General features: G+C 45.7%; 1 protein-coding gene across 12 annotated transcripts in view; it reads left to right on the plus strand.

The window, feature by feature from the left end:
- Positions 1 to 22,561: 22,561 nt before the first annotated feature.
- TPM1 (tropomyosin 1) overlaps positions 22,562 to 26,279 on the plus strand; it is a 29,554-nt gene continuing 25,836 nt past the window's right edge. For 4 of the 12 annotated variants that reach the window (XM_040226678.1, XM_040226679.1, XM_040226693.1 and 1 more), the window contains exons 1-2: positions 22,619 to 22,943; positions 24,025 to 24,150. In XM_040226678.1, coding sequence (XP_040082612.1) covers positions 22,830 to 22,943; positions 24,025 to 24,150 — 240 coding nt within the window. In that variant the 5' untranslated portion in view covers positions 22,619 to 22,829. Of the gene's footprint in view, positions 22,944 to 23,696; positions 23,823 to 24,024; positions 24,151 to 26,279 lie in introns of all 12 variants that reach the window. The other 8 variants (XM_040226680.1, XM_040226682.1, XM_040226676.1 and 5 more) reach the window with 5 other exon arrangements.

A 26,279-nucleotide genomic window follows, 5' to 3' on the forward strand; every position in this document is an offset into this window, starting at 1 on the left:
CCCTCCCTAGAGACGGAATTATCGAAAGTCTGAGGCCCTATGTTTATTACTTACCTTCAAAAATGTATTTCTTCCTAATGAATTAATACTTTGGGCACTGAAATTTCTCTTGTTACAATTCATTTCTTGATATCAGGCTAATTTATATGCATTTCATTGATTTCAGAGTGGATTCTTTTTTTTTTTTTGGTTGCACTGGGTCTTTGTTACTACATGTGGGCTTTTTCTAGTTATGGCCAGTAGGGGCTTGTCTTGTTGCAGAGCACGGGCTTTAGGCACACAGACTTCAGTAGCTGTGAAGTACTGCACCCGTCCCTGGGGTCGCACAGAGTCGGACACGACTGAAGCGACTTCGCAGCCGCGGCAGCAGCAGTTGTCTGTACCAGCTGTAGCATGTGAGTTTTGTTGTCCTGCGGCACGTGGAATCTTCCCAGACCAGGGACTGAGCACGTGACTCCTGCGTTGGCAGGCAGATTCGTATCCTCTCTACCATCAGGGAAGTCCATAGTCGATTCATTTTTATCTGAATATTCTCAATTATTTAGCTAAAGAAAAATGAGTTTCTTTGAGGAAAAACCTAAGTTAGTATCTGTGTTTAAAATATTCCACCCAGGAGACAAACCTGAAAAAAAAAATGTAACTGTTGGAAACACTGAAACTGTCAGCAACTTCAGGTGTCACGGAAGAGAGATTTCTCCTGTGAGATTAAGGAAATCAGCTGGCAATAACATCTATTCTGAGAACCCACTGATGTTTTCACAAATGCTTACAGCTGCATTGTCATGAGTGACTGTAAATATTGCCTAACAGCAGGTTACCATCTTCTGGAATGGTTTCAGTTTGTTACATGAAGTCACAGATAAATGGTTCTTACTTGCCAAAGTGTTTGGAATTGCCCTGGAAAGGCCAGTACAAGTAACGAGCCTTAAGTGTCACTAGCTTCACAATGAATCTGCCCTGTAAACCATAAAAGGCAGTTGGCTCAGATTCCCAAGGGTCATTTCACCTATACTTCAAAAAACCTACCTTAGAGGCAATGAGATGGAAATAGCCTGGTGAACTGGGGTTACAGCATGATCCTGGGGTATGACTAGACCAGAGGAGAAAGAGCATCAGATTCAAACTGTGTGACTTTGGGTGATGTTTTACATACCAGAAATAAAATGCTATTAGTAACTGCATATTAATATTGATACTTCTATAAACATGGTTAATAATGCTAGCCTGATTCACTGCACAGAGGTGATAATCAGATTGTAAAAGATCTAGAAAAGTACTCTATAAAAAAGTACTTTGTGAAAGTAATATATACATATATATATATAAATACTTCACTCAGTCATGCATTCCTTCAATGTTTATTGAGTACTTACTATGTGCTAGGCACTGTTCCAATATTAGAGATGAAACATTAAACAAATATTATCTTCATAATAGATAAAACTGATTTTCTTCCTGACCTCTAAGCTGAAGTGTTCTTTGGCATGGTGGTCAGTCTCCAAGATGGTCCCCAGTGACCCTCAACTCTATTATCTATGGCCTTATGTTGCCCCCACCACATTGAATCTGACCTATGGGACCAATTGAATATGGTAGAAGTGACATCTGCAGCTCCCAAGGTTAAGTCATAAAAGACATTGCTGCTCCATCCTTGATCTCTTGGATTACTTGCTCTGGAGAAAGCCAGCCACCATGTCATGGGAACACTTACGAAGCTACATAGAGGTCTATGGGGAGAAATATGGTGTTCTCAGCACTCAGTACCAAATTGTATGCATTATATTGGAAATAAACCCTTCAGCACCAGATGAACCTTTAGATAATTGCAATCCGTCCGACATCTTAACTACAACCTCATGAGAAGTCCCGAGTCATAGTTGCCAACTAAACCACTTCTTAATACTTGACCCACAGAACCTGTGATAGACATTTAGTTCAGTTCAGTCACTCAGTTGTGTCTGACTCTTTGTGACCCCATGAATTGCAGCACACCAGGCCTCCCTGTCCATCACCAACTCTCGGAGTTTACCCAAACTCAAGTTCATTGAGTTGGTGATGCCATCTAACCATCTCATCCTCTGTCATCCCCTTCTCCTCCTGCCTTCAATCTTTCCCAACATCAGAGTCTTTTCAAATGAGTCAGCTCTTCGCATCAGGTGGCCAAAGCATTGCAGTTTCAGCTTCAACATCCGTCCTTCCAATGAACACCCAGGACTGATCACCTTTAGGATGGACTAGTTGGATCTCCTTGCAGTCCAGGGAACTCTCAAGAGTCTTCTCCAACACCACAGTCCAAAAGCATCAATTCTTCTGCACTTAGCTTTCTTTATAGTCCAACTCTCATACATACAGGACTACCGGAAAAATCATAGCCTTGACTAGACAGAGCTTTGTGGACAAAGTAATGTCTCTGCTTTTTAATATGCCATCTAGGTTGGTCATAACTTTCCATCCAAGGAGTAAGCGTCTTAATTTCATGGCTGCAATCACTATCTGCAGTGATTTTGGAGCCCCAAAAATGAAGTCAGCCACTGTTTCCACTGTTGCCCCATCTATTTGCCATGAAGCAATGGGACCACATGCCATGATCTTAGTTTTCTGAATGTTGAGCTTTAAGCCAACTTTTTCACTCTCCTCTTTCACTTTCATCAAGAGGCTCTTCACTTTCTGTGATAAGGGTGGTGTCATCTTCATATCTGCGGTTATTGCTATTTTTTCCGGCAATCTTGATTCCAGCTTGTGCTTCCTCCAGCCCAGAGTTTCTCATGATGTACTCTGCATATAAGTTAAATAAGCAGGGTGAAAATAGGTCAAACAGCCATGACGTACTGCTTTTCCTATTTGGAACCAGTCTGGTGTTCTCATCTCTTTCAGAATTTTCCACAGTTTATTGTGATCCACAAAGTCTAAGGCTTTGGCATAGTCAATAAAGCAGAAATAGATGTTTTTCTGGAACTCTCTTGCTTTTTTGATGATCCAGCAGATGTTGGCAATTTGATCTCTGTTTCCACTGCCTTTTCTAAAACCAGCTTGAACATCTGGGAGTTCACAGTTCACGTATTGCTGAAGCCTGGCTTGGAGAATTTTGAGCATTACTTTACTAGCGTGTGAGATGAGTGCAATTGTGTGGTAGTCTGAGCATTCTTTGGCATTACCTTTCTTTAGGATTGGAGTGAAAACTGACCTTTTCCAGTTCTGTGCCCACTGATGAGTTTTCCAAATTTGCTGACATATTGAGTGCATCACTTTCACAGCATCATCTTTTACGATTTGAAATAGCTCAACTAGAATTCCATCATCTCCACTAGTTTTGTTCGTAGTGATACTTTCTAAGGCCCACTTGACTTCACATTCCAGGATGTCTGGCTCTAGGTGAGTGATCACACCATCGTGATTATCTGGGACGTGAAGATCCTTTTCGTATAGTTCTTCTGTGTATTCTTGCCACCTCTTCTTCATATCTTCTGTTTCTGTTAGGTCCATACTATTCCTGTCCTTTATTGAGCTCATCTTTGCATGAAATGTTCCCTTGGTACATTTTTATACTAATGTACCATTTATACTAATAATGAGAGACATTATTTTTCTCTTATTTAAGCCACTAGATGTTGAGGTAATTTGTTATATAGCAACAGATAACCAACAGTCTTGGTCAAATAATTCTCCCATAAGGGTAAATGAACAAGGCCACATTTGGCTTCATATCACTACAAACTGATGTTTATTGCCTCTTATTTGTCATTTGGCTGGGCAACATTGCTCCCATAGCACCAACCATGTAAAATAGTTCAGTCAGTTCAGTTGCTCAGTCATGTCTCTTTGCGACCCCATGGATTGCAGCACGCCAGGCCTCCCTGTCCGTCACTAACTCTTGGAGTTGACTCAAACTCATGTCCATTGAATTGGTGATGCCATCCTTCCATCTCACCCTCTGTCATCCCCTTCTCCTCCTGCCTTCAATCTTTCCCAACATCAGGGTCTTACCATGTAGATGGTGCTTCATAAATAAGTGCTTGCTGGCTATTGGGTTAATGATTTTAAAACCACTGAGCACTACAGTGACTTAGAGGGCAGGAAACAGGTCACACAAGGTTGGCTAAGACACGAGAGACCCGCCAAAACAAGTCAGGTGGTGGAGAATGGTCTCAGCAATAGGTGATCTAGAAATCCAGAGGGATGGGCTGGCCTACAGGAGGTTTGGAGATAACCAGTGAACATTCTCCTGGCTAGCCAGGCAGATCCAGGCTAGGTCTGTATGGGAGGGAGGGAAGTATTAGGTATAATTTGGAGAGAAGGTAGGTACTGGGACTCAAAGGCAAGACTTCAGACTAAGAGAAGGCTGTAACGTGAAGCATGAGGGGCAAGATAAAGAAACTCAGTCTCAGAAGCTTAGGGAATCAGTGGTGAATGAGTCAGAAGCCCAGACATGGAGCTCAAGCCAGCTTGAGCAAAGCTATAGACCAGCTGCCAGACTGATTCAGCACACGTCTATAGATCTGCAGCTCTAGGTCCTGCCATTCCCCCATCTGAGATCTTGCTTGATTCAGGAGCCCAAAACAGAGTACAGCGTGCAGCAGAGACAGTTAAAGAGGCTCCCTGTCCTGTCTGGTGAAGTAGAGAGAGGAATGGGCAGAAATCAGATCCATCTGTGAGTTGGGAGAGGGATCCAGCTGGTATAAAGTGTTAAATCTCTTTCCTCAAAGTAGAGAGACATAAAGCAAACCATGAGCTGAAATGTTTGCTGATTTCAACTTCTGAGCCTCCATTGGAACTGGTTTTTCATTATTGTTGCTGGTCGGTGGCCAAGTAGACTCGTGGTTTCTTTGTGCTTCCTTCTCTCTGGCCACTTGGGGATCGAAGGTCAACTAGATAGATGGATTCAAGCAGTCTAGAGAATAGAGTCTAGGCAGCAGGATGGTTAAGAAAAGCAGACAAGCATGCAGATGACTTCCACAGATTCTCAAGGGACTCAGGGGTGAGTGTTTAAGATCAACACTCTGGAAAGTGAACCAGCCACCAGGTGTCAAGGGCACTCTACCACATGACTGCCTTCACAGAATGTCCTGACTCTTCAGCCCAATCTCTTCTCCTAATCACACCCTCACCTCTCTGCTCTCTCTCCTCTGCCACCTCAGCTACCTTTTGGATTTGGCACCCATTACAGCCCCCTTCAGGAAGCAAGTTAGAACTGGACCTGGAACAACAGACTGGTTCCAAATAGGAAAAGGAGTACGTCAAGGCTGTATATTGTTACCCTGCTTATTTAACTTTTATGCAGAGTACATCATGAGAAACGCTGGGCTGGAAGAAGCACAAGCTGGAATCAAGATTGCCAGGAGAAATATCAATAACCTCAGATATGCAGATGACAGCACCCTATGGCAGAAAGCGAAGAGCAACTAAAAAGCCTCTTGATGAAAGTGAAAGTGGAGAGTGAAAAAGCTGGCTTAAAGCTCAACATTCAGAAAACGAAGATCATGGCATCTGGTGCCATCACTTCATGGGAAATAGATGGGGAAACAGTGGAAACAGTGACAGACTTTGTTTTTTGGGGCTCCAAAATCACTACAGATGGTGATTGTAGCCATGAAATTAAAATACGCTTATTCCTTGGAAGAAAAGTTATGACTAACCTAGACAGCATATTAAAAAGCAGAGATATTGCTTTGCCAACAAAGGTCCATCTAGTCAAGGCTATGGTTTTTCCAGTGGTCATGTATGGATATGAGAGTTGGATTGTGAAGAAAGCTGAGCACCGAAGAATTGATGCTTTTGAACTGTGGTGTTGGAGAAGACTCTTGAGAGTCCCTTGGACTGCAAGGAGGTCCAACCAGTCCATCCTAAAGGAGATCAGTCCTGTGTGTTCATTGGAAGGACTGATGCTAAAGCTGAAACTCCAGTACTTTGGCCACCTCATGCGAAAAGTTGACCCACTGGAAAAGACCCTGATGCTGGGAAGGATTGGGGGCAGGAGAAGGGGACAACAGAGGATGAGATGGCTGGATGGCATCAACAACTCGATGGACGTGAGTCTGAGTGAACTCCGGGAGTTGGTGATGCGACTGAGCGACTGAACTGAACTGAACTGAACGGCCCCCTTGGTTTGTTTGTTTGTTTTAATTGGGCTGTAGTTGCTTTACAATGTTGTGTTAGTTTCTGCTGTACAGTGAGGTGAATCAGCTATATGTAGACATATATTCCATCCCTCCTGGCCCTCCCTCCCCGCATCCCATCCATCTAGGTCCTCACAGAGCACTGAGCTGAGCCCCCCATGCTATGCTGTAGGTTCCCAGCATAACTATCTATTTTACATGTGGCAGTGCACGTATGTTAATCCCAATCTCCCAATTCATCCCACTGCCTCTTGTTTTGTTTTTTATTTTAATCTTCCCCCCAGCTATGATTCTTCATCCTCAACCTAGCAAAGCATCCTTGAGCTGCTGCCATAAGTAATATCCTTCCCTGCTCACCCAGCAGTTGGACCTTCTTAGCCGGGCACCCATCCCGCAGTTAGAGTGTTCACTATTCTAACCTCAATGTTGTCTAGCTCCTAAGTCTGAGTTTACCTAGATTTGCCATGAGGGGGGTCTTTTACACATCCTTCCATGCCAAAATCTCAAGGGAAGCTGTCTCTGCTTAACCATACCATCACAGTTTTTTTTTTTTTCCCCTCTTGTGGCCTGTCAACAATGGACAATGTCTCCCAAACAGATAACAATGAAACATCACACCATATTGTGAGTCTCCAATGAGGAGTCAAGAAACTTCACTGGCAAGAGGACTTAGCCCAAGAGCTCTGGGGATAATCAAATGGAAACAAAATACAGAGTAACCAAAATAAAGTCCTCAGTTCCCAAAATATCTTTGCCTTCTATAGCTTGATCCTCTAACCACAAAAAGGATAATACAATGTGAAATGACACACTCCCATCCAAATTCCTTTTCCCCCACTCTAGAGACTGCTTGTGGTTTTGTAACATCTCTTACTTTTTCAAATTTATAAAATTTTCCGGTATTCTTTCCAAAACTAAATTCCTCCCCCCACCCAAATCACCCAGATGCTATGTAGATTTGTCCTGAGTTCTTCATGTAAACCTCTGCCCTTTCTACTCTTCATGGGAGTTTTTCTACAGCAGTTTCTCTAACAACATTCGCCAGTGTGAACTGAACCAGTACAAGTCACTGTGCCTTCCTTGAGCTGTAAGAATTATTATTGGAAGTATTTCTGAACTAAATCAAATTGAGCTCTGGTTCCTCACAATCCAAATTCAGTGTAAAATCCAATTTTGGTCATTTTTTGGTAGTTCCTCTGCTTTCTCCTTGGGTCTTTCATGACCCATAAGCAAGTCCTTTAGTTGTGGCCCCTCATGGTCACTGTTGAGGTCCCTGGTCCAAGCTTGTGGAGTCCCTTTAAAGGTGAGCTGCTCCACAGACATATCCATGACCACCATGCCACACTCAGGCATGAGACAGAAACCAAAGTTGTGTAAGTATGGTGTTTGCACCTAGGTCCTTAAGTGTCCAAGCAGCCAGCCCACCCTGGGTCCTGCCACTCTCAGGAATGAAGGTCTCCCATCATCTCTCCAATCCAAACCCTAAGCCCCTGACCCCTTTTCCCCTAGGACAACCAAGATTTCCTCTTAACCAGATCTTGTAAAACATCCCAGATTCTGGCTCCTGGAATCACACACACACACACAGTGAAGCAGTTTGTTATTGACCCTCCACTCCATTCTCATCCTCCAGGGGAAGTTGTGCAGGGCTCAACAAAAGGCAGCTCACTGGCTGCCCTATCCAGTGAGGCTCAAGGGAGAAGTATCTCTTCTGCTGAGGAGCCCATAGCATCACAAAGACGACTCTCATTTGTCTTAACTTGATCATTCATTTGCAATCACCTTTCCATGTTCTTGATTCTAAAATAATCTACACCTTTAGAGCAGAAGGTCCACGGAATAGAACTCACAGGTCAAGGGCTCAGTGAAGCTTGGTTGGCGAGTATTGAAGAATGATGTGAAACTTGCCTTGCTTCTTGCAGCTTGGGCACAGTACAGTTTGAGGGAATAAGCTAAGACTTCCAAAACTATACTAAACATTTGTCTGTTTGGTTTGTTGAAACGATTTGTTGCATGTTTGTTTGGCACTGTCAAAGATGGGCATGGGCTGGGGGAAGGAGAGGGTGTGAAGAATTGAGAGAGTAGCACTGAAACATTGTTATTGTTGCTCAGTTGAGTCTGATTCTTTGTAGCCCCATGGACTGCAGCACGCCAGGCTTCCCTGTCCTTCACCATCTCCCGGAGTTTGTGCAAACTCATGTCCACTGAGTCCGTGATGCCATCCAACTATCTCATCCTCTGTCATCCCCTTTTCCTCATGCCCTCAGTCTTTTCCAGCATCAGGGTCTTTTCCAATGAGTTGGCACTTCACATCCAATGGCCAAAGTATTGGAGCTTCAGCTTCAGCATCAGTCCTTCCAATGAATATTCAGGGTTAATTTTCTTTAGGATTGACTGGTTGGATCTCCTTGCTGTCCAAGGGACTCTCAAGAGTCTTCTCCAGAACCACAGTTTAAAAGCATCAAAACATATAGCATTGAAATATATACATTACCATATGTAAAATTAGATAGCCATTGGATATTTGCTCTGTGATGCAGGGAGCTCAAACTCAGTCCTCTGTGACAACCTAGAGGGGTGGGAGGTGGGAGGGAGGTTCATGGGGGAGGGGACATACGTATACCTCTGGCTGATTCATGTTGATATAAGGTAGAAACCAACACAATATTGTAAAGCAATTATCCTCCAATTAAAATAAATTTAAATTGATAAAAAGAAATAGATGATGTGGCCCCGACTCCTGAAGACTTTTATTCTCTAGGTGAAAAGGTATTCACCCATGAGAAAAGGCCAATAACAGTATACAATAACAGTGAAAGTAATATCCCAAGACACATTGGTACATCTCACTGGATTCCTGCAGCAATCCTGAGTGATAGGTATTCTGATCTCCCATTTTGTAGATGAGGAAACTGAGGCTCAGAGACGAGCTGGTGTCCTCCCATAAGCTATGCGTCTGGAAGTAGAAACCTACATGGAACCAGAGGAGACCGTGCTCAGCTGTAACCCCTCCCTAGCTTGGTCCCTACCCTCCCTGATCTGCAAATTTCCCAACCCACACCCACAATCTTTCCATGTCTTAAAGGGCAACTGACTCTGTAACAGTCTATAAAAGTTTTATTGTTTCTGCTTTTAGAAAGTCGCTGAATCTCCCCACTTTGTAAATAACATGGCGCCCCAACCCTGTCCCTAACCATAGGCCCCCAGGGAAGCCAAGGAAGCTCAGTCAGGGGATTCTGAGGACACAAGTTCTACCCACGAGTTCTCGACCCACCACCCCGTCTGTCCCAGCTTGCCAAGGTGACAGGTACCGTGGCCCAGGTGAGAGGCATCCTGGCTTTCCGATCTCATTCCACACTCTGCCCACCAGTCTCCCCAGTACATCTAAAGTTGTTCGTTGTCCAGTCGCTACTGTCTAATCCAGCTCTTGACAACCCCGTGAGCTGCAGCACTCCAGGCTTCCCTGCCCTTCACCATCTCCCGGAGTTTGCTCAGATTCGTAGCCATTGAGTCAGTGATGCCATCAAGAGACTTCCCACTGTTTCCTGGGTACTCCTCTTCTCCGGGCTTTGGCTCATGTAGAGGCCTCCTGGAGTGTTCTTCCTCCAGTTATGCTTGTCCAGCACTGCCAGCCTACTCTTAAGCACTAGGTCTAAAAATCGCCTTCTCTTTCAATCCTTCCTCAATTTCTTCCATCTGTATATGAGCTCACCAGTCTCTGTAATGCCACAGAATTTCACCTGGATCATCGAAAGGCATTCTTCTCCATATGCTTCTTATTACAGTTATTTGAGAATTTGCCTTGGAGGATAGGAGTGTTCTGAGTCTGTGTCCAGCCTCCACCACTTATGACTTGTGCAAAATTGGGAAACTGAGCCATAAGCAGCTCATCTACAAAATGAGGTTTCTTGAGAATGAAGTGAGATAATAAGGAGGAAAGCATTTACAAATGATAATGGTCTTTAGTTGTGTTACACTCTCTGCCTCAGTTTGCACATCGAAAAAAATGAGGAGTAATGGCGTCTTCCTCTTGGATTTGCAGCAAGGATTAAATGAATTCATGTATGTAAAGGACACTTAGCACAGATCCCTGCCTCTGGCTCTGCCCCACACACGTGATATGAGCAGAGTTGGGACCATATGTCCAGCTTTATACTCTTTACTCTGACCATGAATTAGGCATGACTCAGGGTGCTGCTGTGAACCCTCCTGCATGTGGGTGACTTCTGAAATCTGGGCAGGAATTCCAATGATCTGCAATAATAATTATCATCATAAACAGTTGGTGGTCCCTGCCTCCAGGAAATTAGTTTTGGGGGCCAGGTCTGTGCTGTGATGGGACACGCTCCTCAGGGGGAGAGACTGCAGAGCACGTGTCTATAAAACCAGAGTTGATTCTCAGAGCCAGATGAAAGGACTGTAGCTGGATGCTGTGCCAGAGTCAGAAATGCCCCTCAAATGGCAGTTTGGGGAGCACTGGTTTACATTTATCAATTAACTCAATTGTCACAACAACCTGATGAAATGGGTACTATTATTTACTCTCATTTTTCAGGTGAAGAAACTGAGGCAGAGAGGTTCAGTGACTTGCCTAATGTCACACAGCTAATAAATGGCAAGATCAGGTTGAGTTAATTCCAAAGTCTATGTTTTTCAAATAGTACTTTCCAACTCCCTAAAAAATATGCAAGTAGAAGTGTGTACCCTCGATTCTGATGTGTAAAATATAAGACAAGACATGCCCTCTTTCATTCATCAATGGTTTATACTAATGACATAGCTGGTAGCAAGACAAGTACGCTTGTTTGTTTTGAGGAATAAATAGGATTCCCTGATCATTTTCCCATGTGTAACTGTTGTAGGGGGAGCAACAGACATGATGGTTCTGTTATGACACTTAATCCTTCTAAAAATTTTATGAGGTGGATATTCTATAGTTTGCAGAAGGAGAAACTGAGGCTAAGACAAATTAAAGGGCCATCATCCCTACTCAGATTGTTACCCTGGTTGATGCCAAATACCAGAAAGGCATTTTTATCCCCAAACAAGGCAGTCTGTCTCCTGGCATTGACTTCTAAGATGGGACCCATTCAGCTATTGGGTTGAACAAGAAAGCTCATATGTGGCCTGGCTTTGCCCTGGATCAGGTGTGCTAGGGAGTGGGTTGTGACACTTGGGGCTTCTGTTTATCTCCGACAATTCCAGGGTTCCCAGGCCCACCAACTCAGCAAGTACTAAAAAAGAGTCACGTTGAACCCACAGTGGGTTCCCTGTAATGGAGGAGCCCGGAGAGCAAGCACCAGCATTTGTGCCCTGGAGGAACTGACGGATGTCTGGGAAGTTGGCCTCCCCAGAGGACAGAAGGAAGTGAGTTATGGCTCCCCCACTGAACATACACCTGGGAGAAACACATCCTTTGCAGCCAGATGGCTGCTTAGACAGAGAAGTGGATGGAGAGTGAGCAGAGATAAAAACAGGCTAGAGTGATCTTTGTCTTTTTCTCTTAGCTGGGACAATACTAGCTGACTTTCCTATTGGTGTTAGTAACCTATAAGTACAAGTTGTTGTAACTGTACTTTTTCTTTCATTTCATTTATTTTTTATCATCTATTTTGGTTCACTGGGTCTTTGGTCCCACTGCTGCACGTGGGTTTTCTCTAGTTGTGGTGAGTGGGGGTTACTCTCTAGTTGCAGTTCAAGGCCTTCTCATTGCAGTGCCCTCTCTTGTTGTGAAGCATGGGCTCTGAGGCATGTGGGCTCAGTAGTTGTGGAACATGGGCTTAGCTACCCCGTGGCATGTGGACTTTTCCCACACCAGAGAGTGAACCCATGTCCCCTGCATTAGCAGGCGGATTCCCAGCCATGGACCACCAGGGAAGCGCAGCAACTGTACTTTTTTTTAATACATCTGTGTAACATTTGTTCACTCAATAAATGTGTGTTGTGGGTCTACTGTCCTTAAGTATTGGGAGAGGTGATACAGTCTAGTGGTTAAGAAGGTGAACTCTGGTGTCTGTCAGAATTGGGTTCAAGTCCTAGCCTTGTTCAACCTAGTCTAGTGAGAGTCTGCTGCTATTATTACTTAGGACTCAGTGCAAGTCCTAAGCTGGGTCCTGGGGAAGAAGGAGAGTAGTACTCAAGGAGTGTTCCTGCTGGGAGAGGCATTAAGACAAGTACACAAATAGCCTGTGATTGTGAAATAAGAAACATGCAGAATATGGCAAGGAACCTAACAGATTATTCAGAGTTATAAGCCTTGTCCCTTTCAAAATTGTTCATTTGGGAAGTCTCATATTTATATATAAAGCATTGTTGCCGGTAGTTAAAGGAGTCTCTGAACATTTATTGATTTTTAATTATTATTATAAAATTAAAACGTTCATTTTTTAAACTTTGAAAAGTACAGAAAGTATTTCAGAAATGTCTCATAATTCCATCATCTAATAAATATACAGCAAACATATCTTGCCATATGCCCTTTTATTTGTAATTTTTCCAGAAATATTTTTGAGCTCCACTCTAGGAGCCTCTATTCCCTTAGACTTGGTAGCACATTCTTCAGAATTTACCTCATGAAGCAAATCTTTACCCTTTGAAGGTAGGTTGGCATTCTGGAACAGCCTTAAGTTGCCAGGAACCAGAAATTTGGTTAGTGATTGAGCTGAAGCCATGCTGCTTTCAGTCCAAACACAGATGGTAAAGTTATGAAACTAATTTTATGAAGTGGCTTGTAAAATAGCACTAACGATTGTTCCAGTCAGTAGCTTGAAATTTGAGTTTGCCACAATAGTGGCTTAGCAATAAAAGATCTCATGGAAGGCCAGAATGCTGGGCTGGACCACTTTATTTTTTATTTTTTTATTTTTTTGCCATGCTGTACAGCCTGCAGGATCTTAGTTCCCTGACCAGGGATCCATGTTCCCAGCAGTGGAAGCTTAGAGTCCTATCCACTGGACCTCCAGGCAATTCTCCATTTTTTAATTGATTTTTTAAATTTGTGTTTGCTTTTTGGCTGCTCTTGGTTTTCGTTGCTGAGTGGGCTTTTATCTGTAGTTGTAGCGTGTGGGGATACTCTCTAGTTGCAGTGCTCAGGCTCCTCATTGCAGTGGCTTCTCCTGTTGTGGAGCGTGGGCTCTAGGGTACAGCAGGCTTCCGCAGTTGCAGTTTCCCAGCCCTAGAGGAGGACTCAGTAGTTGTGGTACACAGGCTTAGTTGTTCTGCAGCATGTAAGTTCTTCCCGGACCAGGGATCAAACCTGTGTCTACTGCATTGGCCAGTAGAGTCTTTACCATTGAGCCACCAGAGAAGCCCCTTAATTGGTTTTTCATTGCTGTGTGGCTTTAGCCTGTATAAATGCCAAAGGGGATTTTCCGTCCTCTAAGAGACTTGGGCTATGATAAGACTTCTAGAATTTTTTGTGATACATTCAGGAGTATATTTTAAAGCAACAGTAAGAAAAATGAGAAATTGTTAGTACTTTAATTGTATAATTCATTAAAATATTCATTTAGGCAAATTAAATCTTAAAGATATGGCTGCACTCCTTTTTGATCACCATATCCAATCCTAGACTCCCTCTCCAGAGGAAGTGAATCCAATTATCAGATAGATGTGCAAATTTCCAAAATTGCATATGTTTGTGTGCATACATATGTATGATACATATATACTGTATATATCAAACATGTTTCTTACTAAATTGTACATGGTATGTGTGATTCACTGCTTGCATTTTTCACTCAACTAAATGAAAAGTGATCACTTTAAAGAGGCAAACTCATTTAAATATTTAAGTTCCAGTTTACTTCTTTTGAAATAAGTTCTTAACTTTATGACCAGGCATTTGGGAGAATTAAGAATAGCCAGAGAAATCAGCAGAGGCACAGAAGAACTTCCACTCTGGGCTAGCCCTAGAATTGTTATTCAGTCGCTCAGTCGTGTCTGACTCTTTGAGACCCCAAGGACTGCAGCACTCTAGGCCTCCCTGTCCTTCACTATCTCCCTGAGTTTGCTCAGATCCACGTCCATTGAGTCGGTGATACCATCCAACCAGTTCATCCTCCGCCATTCCCTTCTCCTACCCTCAATCTTTCCCACCATCAGGGTCTTTTCCAATGAGTCAGCGCTTCGCATCTGGTGGCCAAAGTATTGGAGCTTCAGCATCAGTCCTTCCAATGAATATTCAGGGTTCATTTCCTTTAGGATCGGCTGTTTCAATTTCCCTGCTGCCCTGGAACTGACCAACTCATTACTGTATGTCTGACAGTGGCACAAAGGCACGTGGTGCGTAGCATGGGCTGAGATCAAACTCCAGGATTAGAGACATCCAAACCATTCCCATTATCTTTTATGACCCATGCTGCACTATCCTGCATATATGTACCAGGCATCGTTTGGGAACGCATGTACACCTGTGGTGGATTCATGTCAATCTATGCCAAAACCAATACAGAATTGTAAAGTAAAAATTAAAAATAAATAAATTAATTAATTAAAAAAAAAAAAGAACCTATTTCTATTTCCAGTTTGCCTCATCTTTAGGAGATAATGAATCCAGTGAGTTATATCTGCTATGAGAAAAAAATGATACCCCTGTTATCAACCCTGTCAGGCTGATCTAGAACATCAGCTAGGGTTTGTCTCTCATCTCCACATATTTTCATAGATATCAAAAGAGGATTTTGCTTCAGGGAAATGTGTGCAGACATTCTCCTGTTGCTTCCATCTGGCATGAGCAGTAGAGAGAAAGATTGAAGTTGGGAGCCAAGAATAAAATCATCAAAACGACATCAGCTGGCATCGAGGTACACGGATCTAGTGGTTTTCTCCAATCTCTTCCCAAGGCAGATGACACACATACTAACCAGAATCGGTAGCAGCCCCACAGTTTAGGGAGGAACAAGAAGAGGAAGAGAGAGGGTAATGCAATGTCTCCCACAAGAAAGGCCTCCCTTGGGTGGTATTTTAGGACATTAGCTCAGGCTGCCTTGTCCTCAGTCATCTCGCTGGCATTTAAGCAGCCCCTTGGGTTACAGATCATGGCAGGTGCTGGGAAGTAAAGAAGGCCATGCTAAAAATACCCAGCTTCTTCTGGACCTCAGCCCGCAGCCGGAGCTCTGTCCTCCAGTGCCAGGACTTCAGAAAAAGAACAGAGAGTTTCCTTCGCCTCAAGCAGTAAGAAAGGTCTGGCTCCTTCCTCCACTGAAGTTACTGAGGTGGAAATGGTCCTCTGGAGAAAACATACTGAAAGAAGCAATTCTACTGAGAAATAGCAATTTCTACTAAATCATGACAACAGTCTCTCTTAAGGAGAAGCCAGGGTCCCGGTAGAAAGTACTTGGAGAGAAGGATTTTGTTAGTCAGGCAAGAAAGGGTATTTACAAAAACAAGAAAGTCTATTGCCTATTTTCAGAACCCTAGGCCACCAAACCAAATCATCTCTACTGAAGATGAAGCTGTTGGCAGTAGTGGGCATAGGCCCAGAGATAAAATTTTAGAAACCCCAATTTCAAACTAACCTAATGCAGCGGCTCTCCTAGAACCCAGATGGTTGGGAGCCAGACCTCAGCTCAAGCAGGAGGCACCAGGGTTGTCCACATCCATGGCATTTTTGCATCAGGTTTCACAGTCTGCAGAGTAAGCGTGGAGCTCTGCTCACCACTTAGGAGGCTGCAAAGGTCACTTTCACATATGTTCCTGTTAAGGACATCAGTAGAAACTTGAGAACCAAGTATAAAAATATAAAAATGAATAGGTGGCATCCAATATGAAGGAATGTAGGAATTGCTGGGAAGCAGTGATTAAAACCATGCCAAAGCCTCGATGTGGCCCCTGAAGCTGGCTCAGGTCTCTAGATGGTGAAGCCTATAGATGCTTTCATTTCTGTCCAGGCTCTGGCTTGGGGAAGCACTCAGTACTGTCCTGACCACATATTTTGTCTTCATTTTTCCTCAAACACACTGCCTGGATGGACTGATAGCTCATTCTTTTGCTGACCCAAAGGTTTAAAAGAAGGAGCTATAGGTTTCTAACAGTTACCTCAAACTTTCCTTTAAAGCTACTGGGAACAAAATGATTGTACTTGTCCTTCTGTCTTCATAAAAATGTTCTTCTTGTCCCATCTTGGGCCATAAACACAAGAGTAGGCAAGTAGGTTGGTTGCCTTGGCCCAACCATACTTTCTCACCAAGTTCTCCTATCACTGGGAAATGAGGGTGCCTTTAGAAGCCTAGGCTGCAGTCCTGAGCTGGGCCATGCAGGGTGAGCCTTCAGTCCCAGCCTTGTTACTATTACCTTTTAACCATGTTCACACGGTGGCACTAGTTGTAAAGAATCTGCCTACCAATACAGGAGATTAAGAGATGCGGGTTGGATCCCTGGGTCAGGAAGATCCCCTGGAGGAGGAAATGGCAACCCACTCCAGTATTCTTGCCTGGAAAATCCCATGGACAGAGGAGCCTGGCGGGCTACAGTCCATAGGGTCACAAGAGAGTCAGTCATGACTGAGTGTCTGAGCACCACCATGATATGTAGACAAGACCTCTCGTGGCCCCTTCTCCTCTCCTCTTCACCTTATAATGTGTTGCTTTTAAATATAAAATCAAGTATTAATATAAAAACAGTTGGGAACGGTTAATGAAAAAAGTGCCATTTCTGGGAACTGGGGCATTCACATTCTTATTCCTGCACAACTACCTCCCAGGTAGGTGATGTTGAGTCATCACTGCCTTTGGTTTTCTAATCTATAGAGAGGAGAATAGCACTCATCCTGATGCTGACATAAAAAGTTGTGAGGAAGAGACAATAAGCTTTTTAGGTGCCCTCTAAATTTCACATCCATAGAGAATCTTGCTGCTTTTTCTTTCTTTTCTCTTTTGACTGGGTCTTTCCAGTACTTCAGCCACTCATTGGAAAAGACTCTGATGCTGGGAGGGATTGGGGGCAGGAGGAGAAGGGGACGACCGAGGATGAGATGGCTGGATGGCATCACGGACTCGATGGACGTGAGTCTGAGTGAACTCCAGGAGATGGTGATGGACAGGGAGGCCTGGCATGCTGCGATTCATGGGGTCGCAGAGAGTCGGACAGGACTGAGCGACTGGACTGAGCTGAACTGACTGTAGTGTGCAGGGGCTTCTCTAAGCTGCAGCACAAGGGTTTTCATGCTCCTGCTTCTTTTGTTGCTCAGCATAGGCTCAGCAGTTGCAGCACGTGAGCTTCTCTAGTTGGGCTCAGTTTCCCCAAGGCACGTGGGATCTTAGTTCCCCATCCAGGGATCAAACCTGCATCCCCTGCATTGGAAAGCAAATTCTTAACCACTGGACCACCAGGGATATTCCAATATTGACATTCTTGAGACAGCTCAATTTCACGAGTTCACGAGTCAGCATGATTAAATCTATACATAGTTGCTGCTATTGAAAGAGAATTAAGATATAAGACAGGAAAACTTGTGGTCTTTTTTTTTTTTTTTTTGTACTGAGAGAACCATTTTGCCCATACAAACCCTCCAGATAGCAAGAGTATTCAGGGAGCTCGCCGCAGAATCAGGACCAGCAGTGTGTCACTAAACAATGAAGGAAGATGTCCGCGATGTCCTAAAGACCTTTCTCAGAGCTCCAAACCCTCCTCCCTAGAAACAGGGCATATTTTCCTTGGGTTCTTGAGGGTAGTATCACAAACCTGCAAGAAAGAAAATGTTCTTGTGTATGAGAAGAACACACTGTATCTTGTTCCGTGGGACATGACATGCTGGCATTCCAAAACCCAGTGCAAGAAGCCATTGTCTATCAGCTTAATTACAGATTCATCACTTTCCCTTAATTGCGTGAGTCAGCACTGTGGACTCTGGGGGAGTCACAGTAACACAGGTAGAGAGGCATTGCTGTTAAATAGTGTGGGACTATTAGGTAATAAGGTTTTTGTAAACAAACAGACCTTGATGTACATATTCAAGTGAGTGTTCCTTTTAAAGGTGTCATATTAGTAAGCTACGCTAATGTTGACTCACTTTTCTAATCAAATATTGGGAAACATAGTCTGGTAGGTATGAGGGCTCTTATGGACGGAAGGGACAGTGTACTTAAAATGAAAGATCTCCTAGAAAGCCTGTGATATGGGGACTTTCCCATTGGTCCATTGGAAGCCACACGTCCAGTGGAGGGGGCATGTGTTCAATCCCTGGTCAGGAAACTAAAATTCCACATGCTGCCTTTGGGGAGTGCCTCCCCCGTAAAAAAGTATTTTAAAAATCTGCAATATGTTCCTCACAGCTATCAGGGCGGGAGAGGGCGGCCAGACAGCATTTGGGACAACAGCAATACAGTTGAAAAACATATCAAGTGACCTCCCTCGCACCTCACCCCATCCCCCCACCAAAAGAGGGTTTTACCCTGTAACATACCTAGATGCTTTTCCTAGAGGAAAAGATCCATCTCTTACCCACCTCCCTTGATCCTATAAACTCTAGTTAAGTGTCATGCACACAAAAGGGGCTCAGTAAATATTTGTGGGACACTTGTCCTATCCTATCAAAACACTTATATCCATTCTTCAGGCAATATAACATAGAATCTCTATTTTGAATGGAATTAAGTCTTTTGAGCCTACTTTTCTTGTGGTTCCTTCCCACGAACTGTTTCTCCTATTTGTATGGTTAATAGCCAAGAAAACAGTCATTCAATAAACATTTATGGAGAGATGACTGAATAGCAAGCACTGGAGAAATCTTCTGGAAACTCCAAGGATCTTCTTGGTGTTCACACAGAACCTCTGGACCAAGGATCCTGTGCGGGGTTCCACACCACCATGATCTGGTCAGTTTTTTAACTTTCAAGGAACGTTGACTCTCTCATGTAACCTCAGGAAGGAAAGGGTATAATTATAAGGACCCCCAGAACTGAGATTTGATCATTGTTTCCCAATCTTTTTTTCCTAATGGTGTTTCTGTTTACCATATGTCTACCCCATTCTTCTTCTCTACAACCAGCTTCTCTGCTTCCTCATACCTTAAATGATACATGGCCTGTCATGATATGTTAGTCAGGAGAAGCTAGTAATGCTTCAGTAACAAACAGCCCCCAGTTCTCAATGGCCTAAAACAGCAGAGGTTTATATCTTGCTTGTGCTACATGTCCACCAAGGGTTAGTTCTGGAGAGAGGGGAACTCTGCTTACCACAGCCACTTGCAAATCCAGACTACAAAACAGCAACAACTTTGAAAAAGGAACACAGTGAGTCATACTAACTCATAGTATCTACCATAAGTTAGTTCTGTTCACATTTCCTTGGCCAAGGCAAGTCAAATGACCACACTTAATTGGGTGGGGATGTGCAATCCTACCAAGACCTGATTGGGAAGAAAGCCCAAATATCTGTAAACAGCCTTAATCACCCTCTTACAAGGGATCTCCAGCCCAAGATCATAACCCCTTTTTGTTTCAGCTGCTTCAGCTATGGATTCATATTTTCCATGCTCCTTAGTTCAAACTACAGTCAAAGAGAAGCCCAGAGGCACAGTCCATCTCTGCCTGACAGGCCACAACACTAGGTCCCTGGCTAGTCTATGGATCTGTCCTTAAGTCACAGCCACGCAGGTGGGGAATAGAAATATACTGTATATCCCATGGCTGTCTAGCTTGCCCCTCTCTTTCTTTTTTTGGCTGGGGATCGAACCCATCCCCCCTACAATGAGAGCATGGAGTCTTAACCACTGGACCACCAGGGAAGTCCCCAGCCCATACCCTTGATGCTATCCAAAGACCAGGAGATCTGACCAATATAGAAGAAATTCTTGTTTAAGTGAAGATATTTTGCCTGGTCCTAACCCTTGAAGGGTAGTGGATGGTGCAGTCCATGAAGTTGGGTTGAACCTGGTTGATTGTCAGGCTATTCATGGGGCAGAATCTCACCAGTGGTGAAATGGAAATGACTGAGGCCAGGGACCTGTTATGTTAACCCATCAGTCTAGGGATTAGTGATATGGTACCAAGGAATTTTTTAAATTGGCTCTGTGCAGCTCCATTTGCATACCGGACACCATAGTCTTTGACTTCTAAGGGGGTAAGAGAGGCAGGGAGGGGAAGGAAAAATGGATGGTTTACACTTAAACAATACGGCCTGAATATCTGAATCCCTAAATTCAAGCCCCTTCGCCAAGCACCCCTCCTATCTACCTTTCCAGTCTCACCTCCCAGTTCATCCCCAAGTGAACCTACTGTCCAACCACCATCAAATATTCTCTTTTCTACCCTTGGCTCATACAATACCCTCCTCTCTATCTAATTGCTATCCTTCTTCTAAAATCAGTTTAAAAACCACCACTGTTCAGAATAGTTTTTATCTGTCTGTCAGATTAGTTTTATCTGTCTGTCTCTGACCTGGTCATTTCTACTTCTTTCTCCACTGTTCATGCTGAACATCTGGAAGACATGGACGTATCTTACTTAATTGGGGATCCTGGAGCCTAGTGCCTACCTGGTATACAACAGGTGCTCACCAGTGGTGTGTTTGAATAGATGGTCTATAACACTAGTTCATTTAAGGAAACTTTAGCGTGTTTCTCTATGTTTGGCCCAGTAGAGAAAATTCACAATACATGGTCCCTCCAGGAGTTTCTCTAGTTCAGTTGCCTCATTTTATAAATGAGAAAACTGAGGCCCAGACACAAGAGATGACTTGCCCTCTGCCACCCGAGCAGCCACAATTTACTGAGTACTTTGCTATGTGCTAGACAAAACGCTTTTCATTCTTTATCTCATTTTCATCCTTGTAACAACCCTAAGAGGGAAGAATTTGTATACCTACCTTACAGAAGAGAAAGCTGAAGCTTAAAGAGGTTATAACGTGGTTAAGGCCATCTTGCAAGGAGGTAGCCAGGCCAAGTTTGGATTCCAGGGTCTAACTTGGGGTCCCTATGCATAAACCTTAGGCTGAGCTCCAAGTTGGGAAGTCAGCTCTCTGGGGTCCACACAGCTGTATATGACCCAGCGGCCTTGAACTCTGTCAGTGTTCCTGTGGCTGGGTTCACATGTGGCGATTAAAGGGTCCTGGTGAATTTCTGTACCATGCAGTGCCTGTGCACACAAATCTAGTCTTCTGACCATTAGGTCAGGGTTTTGTTTTTTTTTTTCCCCCTCCTGGGCAGTTGGGTTAGTGGAAGAAACCTGATAAAATCCTGGGAGGAACTTGATCATTCTCTGTAGGACTTGCAAGACGTTTGAACTGCCTGATCTGCTCAGATACCATCCAGGGAATATTCAGTATCCATGTAGGACAGGTTGTGAATTATTCTGTGGGGACTGTTAACAAGACCCAACAAGACCCTCACCAGCTATGCCTCAGCCAGTCTCAAGCAGGGTTTGGGAACAGCCCTTTCTTCCCTTCCCTTCGAAAGTCTGAAAAGAGCAGGCTTTTCCCCATGGGGACTGGGAGGAGTAAGAGTTATAGGAGGAAATCCTCCTGCCTCTGAGCAGAGCTTACTGTACAGAGCAGGGCCTGTTCCCTCCTCAAAGTTATAGCTGTGGATACAATGACTTGGCTGGGATAACATTTATCCCTGTGTTTTGGTAACCTAGTACCTGAGTGCCTAACATGGAAAGAGGCCAACTCCCTAAACTCAGTGCAAGGAAAATGATTAAAATTTAGATCTGGTGGCATCATAGGGATCATCTACCCCTCATCCCCAGGTATAAAGATGTAGCACAGAGGCCAACTCGCTTGTCAAGTTGTTAGAGCTGCTGGTGAGAGAGACCAAAAAGCTAAGTTGCCTGACTCTAAACTCAATAGCCTTTCCCGTTAAACTCGCAAGCTCCCACCCACACACCAACAAACACACCCCACCCTTTGGGGAAGTACCACACACAGGCACACACAGAACCGGGTCCTATGTCCCTAAGGGATACAACCGTCTCTCCCCTGGGGGACAGGGAACCGCATAAGACAGATTTGCAGGCGTTCTGGCCTGCACCAGCAGACATATACAGCACCCCAGGTCTCCCTCCCAACTTGTCCTTTCTCTGCTCCAGTTGAGTTTCCAGAACATGAGAGCCAGCCTGGGCTGACACCCTGTAGGCAGGGCGGGCGCCGGGAGCGCATGGGCCTGGGCGCCATCGCGGTGGCTGCGGGGACCCCAGGTCCTGATGCTTAGCGAGCCGCTGGGTCTGGCGGCCCAGAAAGCGACGACGCGCATCCTCTACCTGCCCGGCTCGCTCCTCAGGCCTCCTGTGACTTAGGACGGCTCGGCTGGGGACCCTAGGGCCGGAGCGTCAACCCCGGGAGGAGGGGGCGCAGAGGGCGGAGGGTAGTACCGGGGCCCCCTGTCCGGGAGAGGCCCCAGTGCCCTCTCTCTGGCGTGCAGGTTTGGAAAACGGGAGGCCTCGCCCGGCGGCTGCCTCGGCTGGCTGCTCGGGTCCCCATATATAGTCATATCCACCGTCAACTGGGAGGCCGGCAGGCGGCAGCGAATGGGCGAGCAGCCCCCGCGGGAGCAGCGGGGAGGGCGCGGGGGGCGGAGGGAGGAGAAGGGGGAAAGGGGGCAGGAGAAAAAAGCTCTTCCAAAAAAGTATTGGCTGTCTTGAGGAATGCGGTCGCCCCCTTGGGAAAGTACATATCTGGGAGCAGCAGGCGGCTCTGCGCTCGCACTCCGGCTCCGCCGCTTCACCGCGCGCTCGCCTCCCTGCTCCCGCCGCAGCCCCAGGGCCCCTCGCCGCCGCCACCATGGACGCCATCAAGAAGAAGATGCAGATGCTCAAGCTCGACAAGGAGAACGCCTTGGACCGAGCGGAGCAGGCGGAGGCCGATAAGAAGGCAGCGGAGGACAGGAGCAAGCAGGTCTGCGCCTCCCCAGCCGTGCGCGCGCCAGTCGCCCGCGCTCCGCCCGCCCTGGGGCCCGGAGCCCCGGGACCCGGCCTAGCACCCCTTCCTGGCCCCTCACCCCGAGGACTCCGGGAGCCACCCCCACTCCAGGGCGCCTGAGAAGCGGGAGGGGAAGAGCAGGACTGGCTTATTCTAACTTTTTCTCTTACCTGGGGACGCTTATTTCCCTTCTCCGGTTGCCGGAGCCCGTCAAGTCCCATCAAGTGCTAGAGGCACTTGGTTCTGAGGATCAGAAAACAATTTCGGATCTGGGGGTGGGGGAGAGGAGGAGGGTTGAAGGGAATCAAGTCCAGAAAGTGTTCGAAGCTCTTCTGGACTTTTGACCGGGGAATATAAAACATTCAACTGGGGGAGGGGGGGAAGTCAGGGAGAGAGGAACGACAGTCACGGAGTTTTTTTTTGGTTAAAACAAAGATGGGACAGAAGAGAGGGTATGGCGGGCGCGGAATCGGGGCCATCCATTTATTCTGCAACGCCAAGTTGTGGCCTTGAGCCCGCTGAGACCTCGGTAGGAGTGTCGTCCCCGGGAGCGGTGGGGGGTATGAAGTAGCCTCGGGACAAGAGGGGGTTACCTAGGGACCCTTGAACCCCAACTCGGTGGCGCCCCAAAGCTGAAGGGCCCCAGCCAACCCGGTGCCCGTGTTGTGTGTGTGTGTCTAACACCCGGTCCGTGCCGGCCGCCCGCGCCCGCCCGCCGCCGCCCCCCAGCTCGAGGAGGACATAGCGGCCAAGGAGAAGCTGCTGCGGGTGTCGGAGGACGAGCGGGACCGGGTGCTGGAGGAGTTGCACAAGGCAGAGGACAGCCTCCTGGCCGCCGACGAGGCCGCCGCCAAGGTACCCGGGCGCGCGCGGCGCGGCGCACGAATGGCTAACTCTGTCTCTCTCTCTCTCTCTCTCCCTCCCTGTCTTTCCCTTTCTCTCTCCCGCTGTCCCTGTCCTTCTGGCTCTGTGCACCCACAACCCTCCCTTGCGGGATCACGCTGCCTGCCGCACCCCCCACCCCATCCCGTCCCCGTCCCCCACGGCCAACTCCCAGCTGGAAGATGAGCTGGTGTCGCTGCAAAAGAAACTCAAGGCCACCGAAGATGAACTGGACAAATACTCCGAGGCTCTCAAAGATGCCCAGGAGAAGCTGGAGCTGGCGGAGAAAAAGGCCACCGACGTAAGTGCACGCACACACTGCCCCTCTCACCTCCTGCCCTTGGGGCCTGCTCTGGGGGTCATCACAGGGGCCGGAGAACCATGGAGGAGGGTCACCTCCTCTTAGCTGGACACGTGCGCACAGCCTGCCATGGCCCAGAGCACTGGATGCTGCCCTCAACTGCTACTGCACACATTCATTTTTATTTCATCCATTCTTCTCTCTTTTTTCTCCTTCTTTCCTCACCCCTGGGGTTGGAGGAGGGTGGGGGTGGTGAGAATCTGGGAGAACACAGCAACTGAAATTGGACTCTGGAGGTGAACCCTTCCCCGTGGTGGCAGAAAACCTCTGAGGTGTCATCACCAAGGTTTGTGCAAGCAGAATGCCTAGTTTTCTCCGCTTTCTTTTTGCCATCTCTGGTGGGTGGGAAGGCCTGGTTTTCAGTGACCAATCCGGTCAGGATTCAGAGGACCTGGCCTCTGTATTGAAAGAATGACATAGCTTGTGCTACTTACTCCGAGAAGGTTAAGCTTGATGGTGGGCCTCAGAAACCCTTGAGGCCTCCTTACCAGGGAAGTCTTAATCCAGCCCTTCAGATCTGCCTGGGAAGATGATACTTGCTTGGGTCTGCACTCTGAGGGCACTAGATCCAGAAAGTAAGCTGGGAGTTATATATAGCTCAGTGCTTTATATGGTATAGTGTGCTAGCTGCCCCTGGTTCCCCTGCTCGCCCCGCCCCCACCTGCCAGCCTCCGACAGCCACCACATAGTCTCGAGGGTGATGCATACACCACAAAAGCTCTGCCAGTATTTTGTCCACTGCCCTTTGAAATCTCTTCTAGCTGAAGAGCTTTCCTCTTCTGCTGCATAAGTCAAGACAGGCATTAGATTTCCAAAGGAATGACTTCTTTTTCACACCATTCTGGAAGCTAATTAAGCCTAGAGGCCCAATTAGGCAAAAATTCCTAGGGAAGTGAGCAACAATTTCAAGAATGTATGAGCACCAGGGAAAGCTATGCCCAGAAAGTTGAACTACGACGTGCAACGGCAGAATTTTTTTGTATGGGAGTAAAGTGTACATTGTTGGAGGGTCTGGGGTTTGAAGTCAGTAAAGGCTTTCTGTGATGTGAAAGGTGTGAAATGTAATCTCGAAGCGTGCTTTGTAAGTAAGAGATCCAGACACAGGACATTTAGAATCTGACAAAAAGAAAAAGTTTCAGTGAAGAGCAAGGTCCGTGGAGAGGAGGTTCAAGGAAGCACTGATTTAGCTAAAATATTTAAGTCACAAACTACCTGGCTTTAGAAAAAGAGCCCAAAAACACATATAACTCTGCTCCAGTTTTGTATAATGTAGATCAGATGTCTGCTCCGTATATGGTTAAATGGAGGATGCCTGTCTCCCCCAGATTCTCCAGCAGGACGTTTATTTAGCTTTTTCAAAAGAGCCGCTGATAGATCAAGGAGAGATATTCCTTATAAGGAAAAGAATGCAGAGAATTTGAAAATAGCCCAGTAAGACTGAAAGCAAGAGGAGAAAAAAGCTACTACAATTCTTAAGGGGGAAAAAATCATAATTATTGTGTAACTATGTGGTGCTATCATGTCTTTATTGAAAAATCTTGTTTAAGGGAGCTTTGGAATGAGATGAGGCAGAAGTAGCAGAGGATATTTAAAGCGAGTTGGGGGGGGGAGTGGGTGGAGCCAGGAGGAGGGGGAGGTTTCTGAAACTGTTTTCCCCCTCCCACTGGAAAACTGTCCCTAATATGGTACACTTTTTTTTGGGGGGGGGGGGCGGGCTAGTATATTGATTATCTTCCCCTTTTAGGTTGTTTGCAACCTGTAGGGATGTAGAAGACATTCGTGAAGAAATGCTTTATTTAGAGTGATTCCTAACTAGTAAAAATAGTCAAGACCTGAGGAGGAAGAGACAGATGTCACAAAGGGAAGGAGGAGGTAGGAGAGAGGTCAACTTCCTGAGGTCGAATCATATTACATTTGGGACTAGGGCATTGGATTGTCATTACTCACCAGTGTAAAATATTTTTACATTTTTCTACTGCTAAAAACATTTTTCTACCAAATTTTCTACTAATTTTCTACCAAACAATTTACAAATCCTATTCCAGAAATGGGCTCTTCCTAGCTTGAAA

The sequence above is a fragment of the Oryx dammah genome, unplaced genomic scaffold (genome assembly GCF_014754425.2).
Source record: "Oryx dammah isolate SB20612 unplaced genomic scaffold, SCBI_Odam_1.1 HiC_scaffold_26, whole genome shotgun sequence".
Classification (NCBI taxonomy): domain Eukaryota; kingdom Metazoa; phylum Chordata; class Mammalia; order Artiodactyla; family Bovidae; genus Oryx; species Oryx dammah.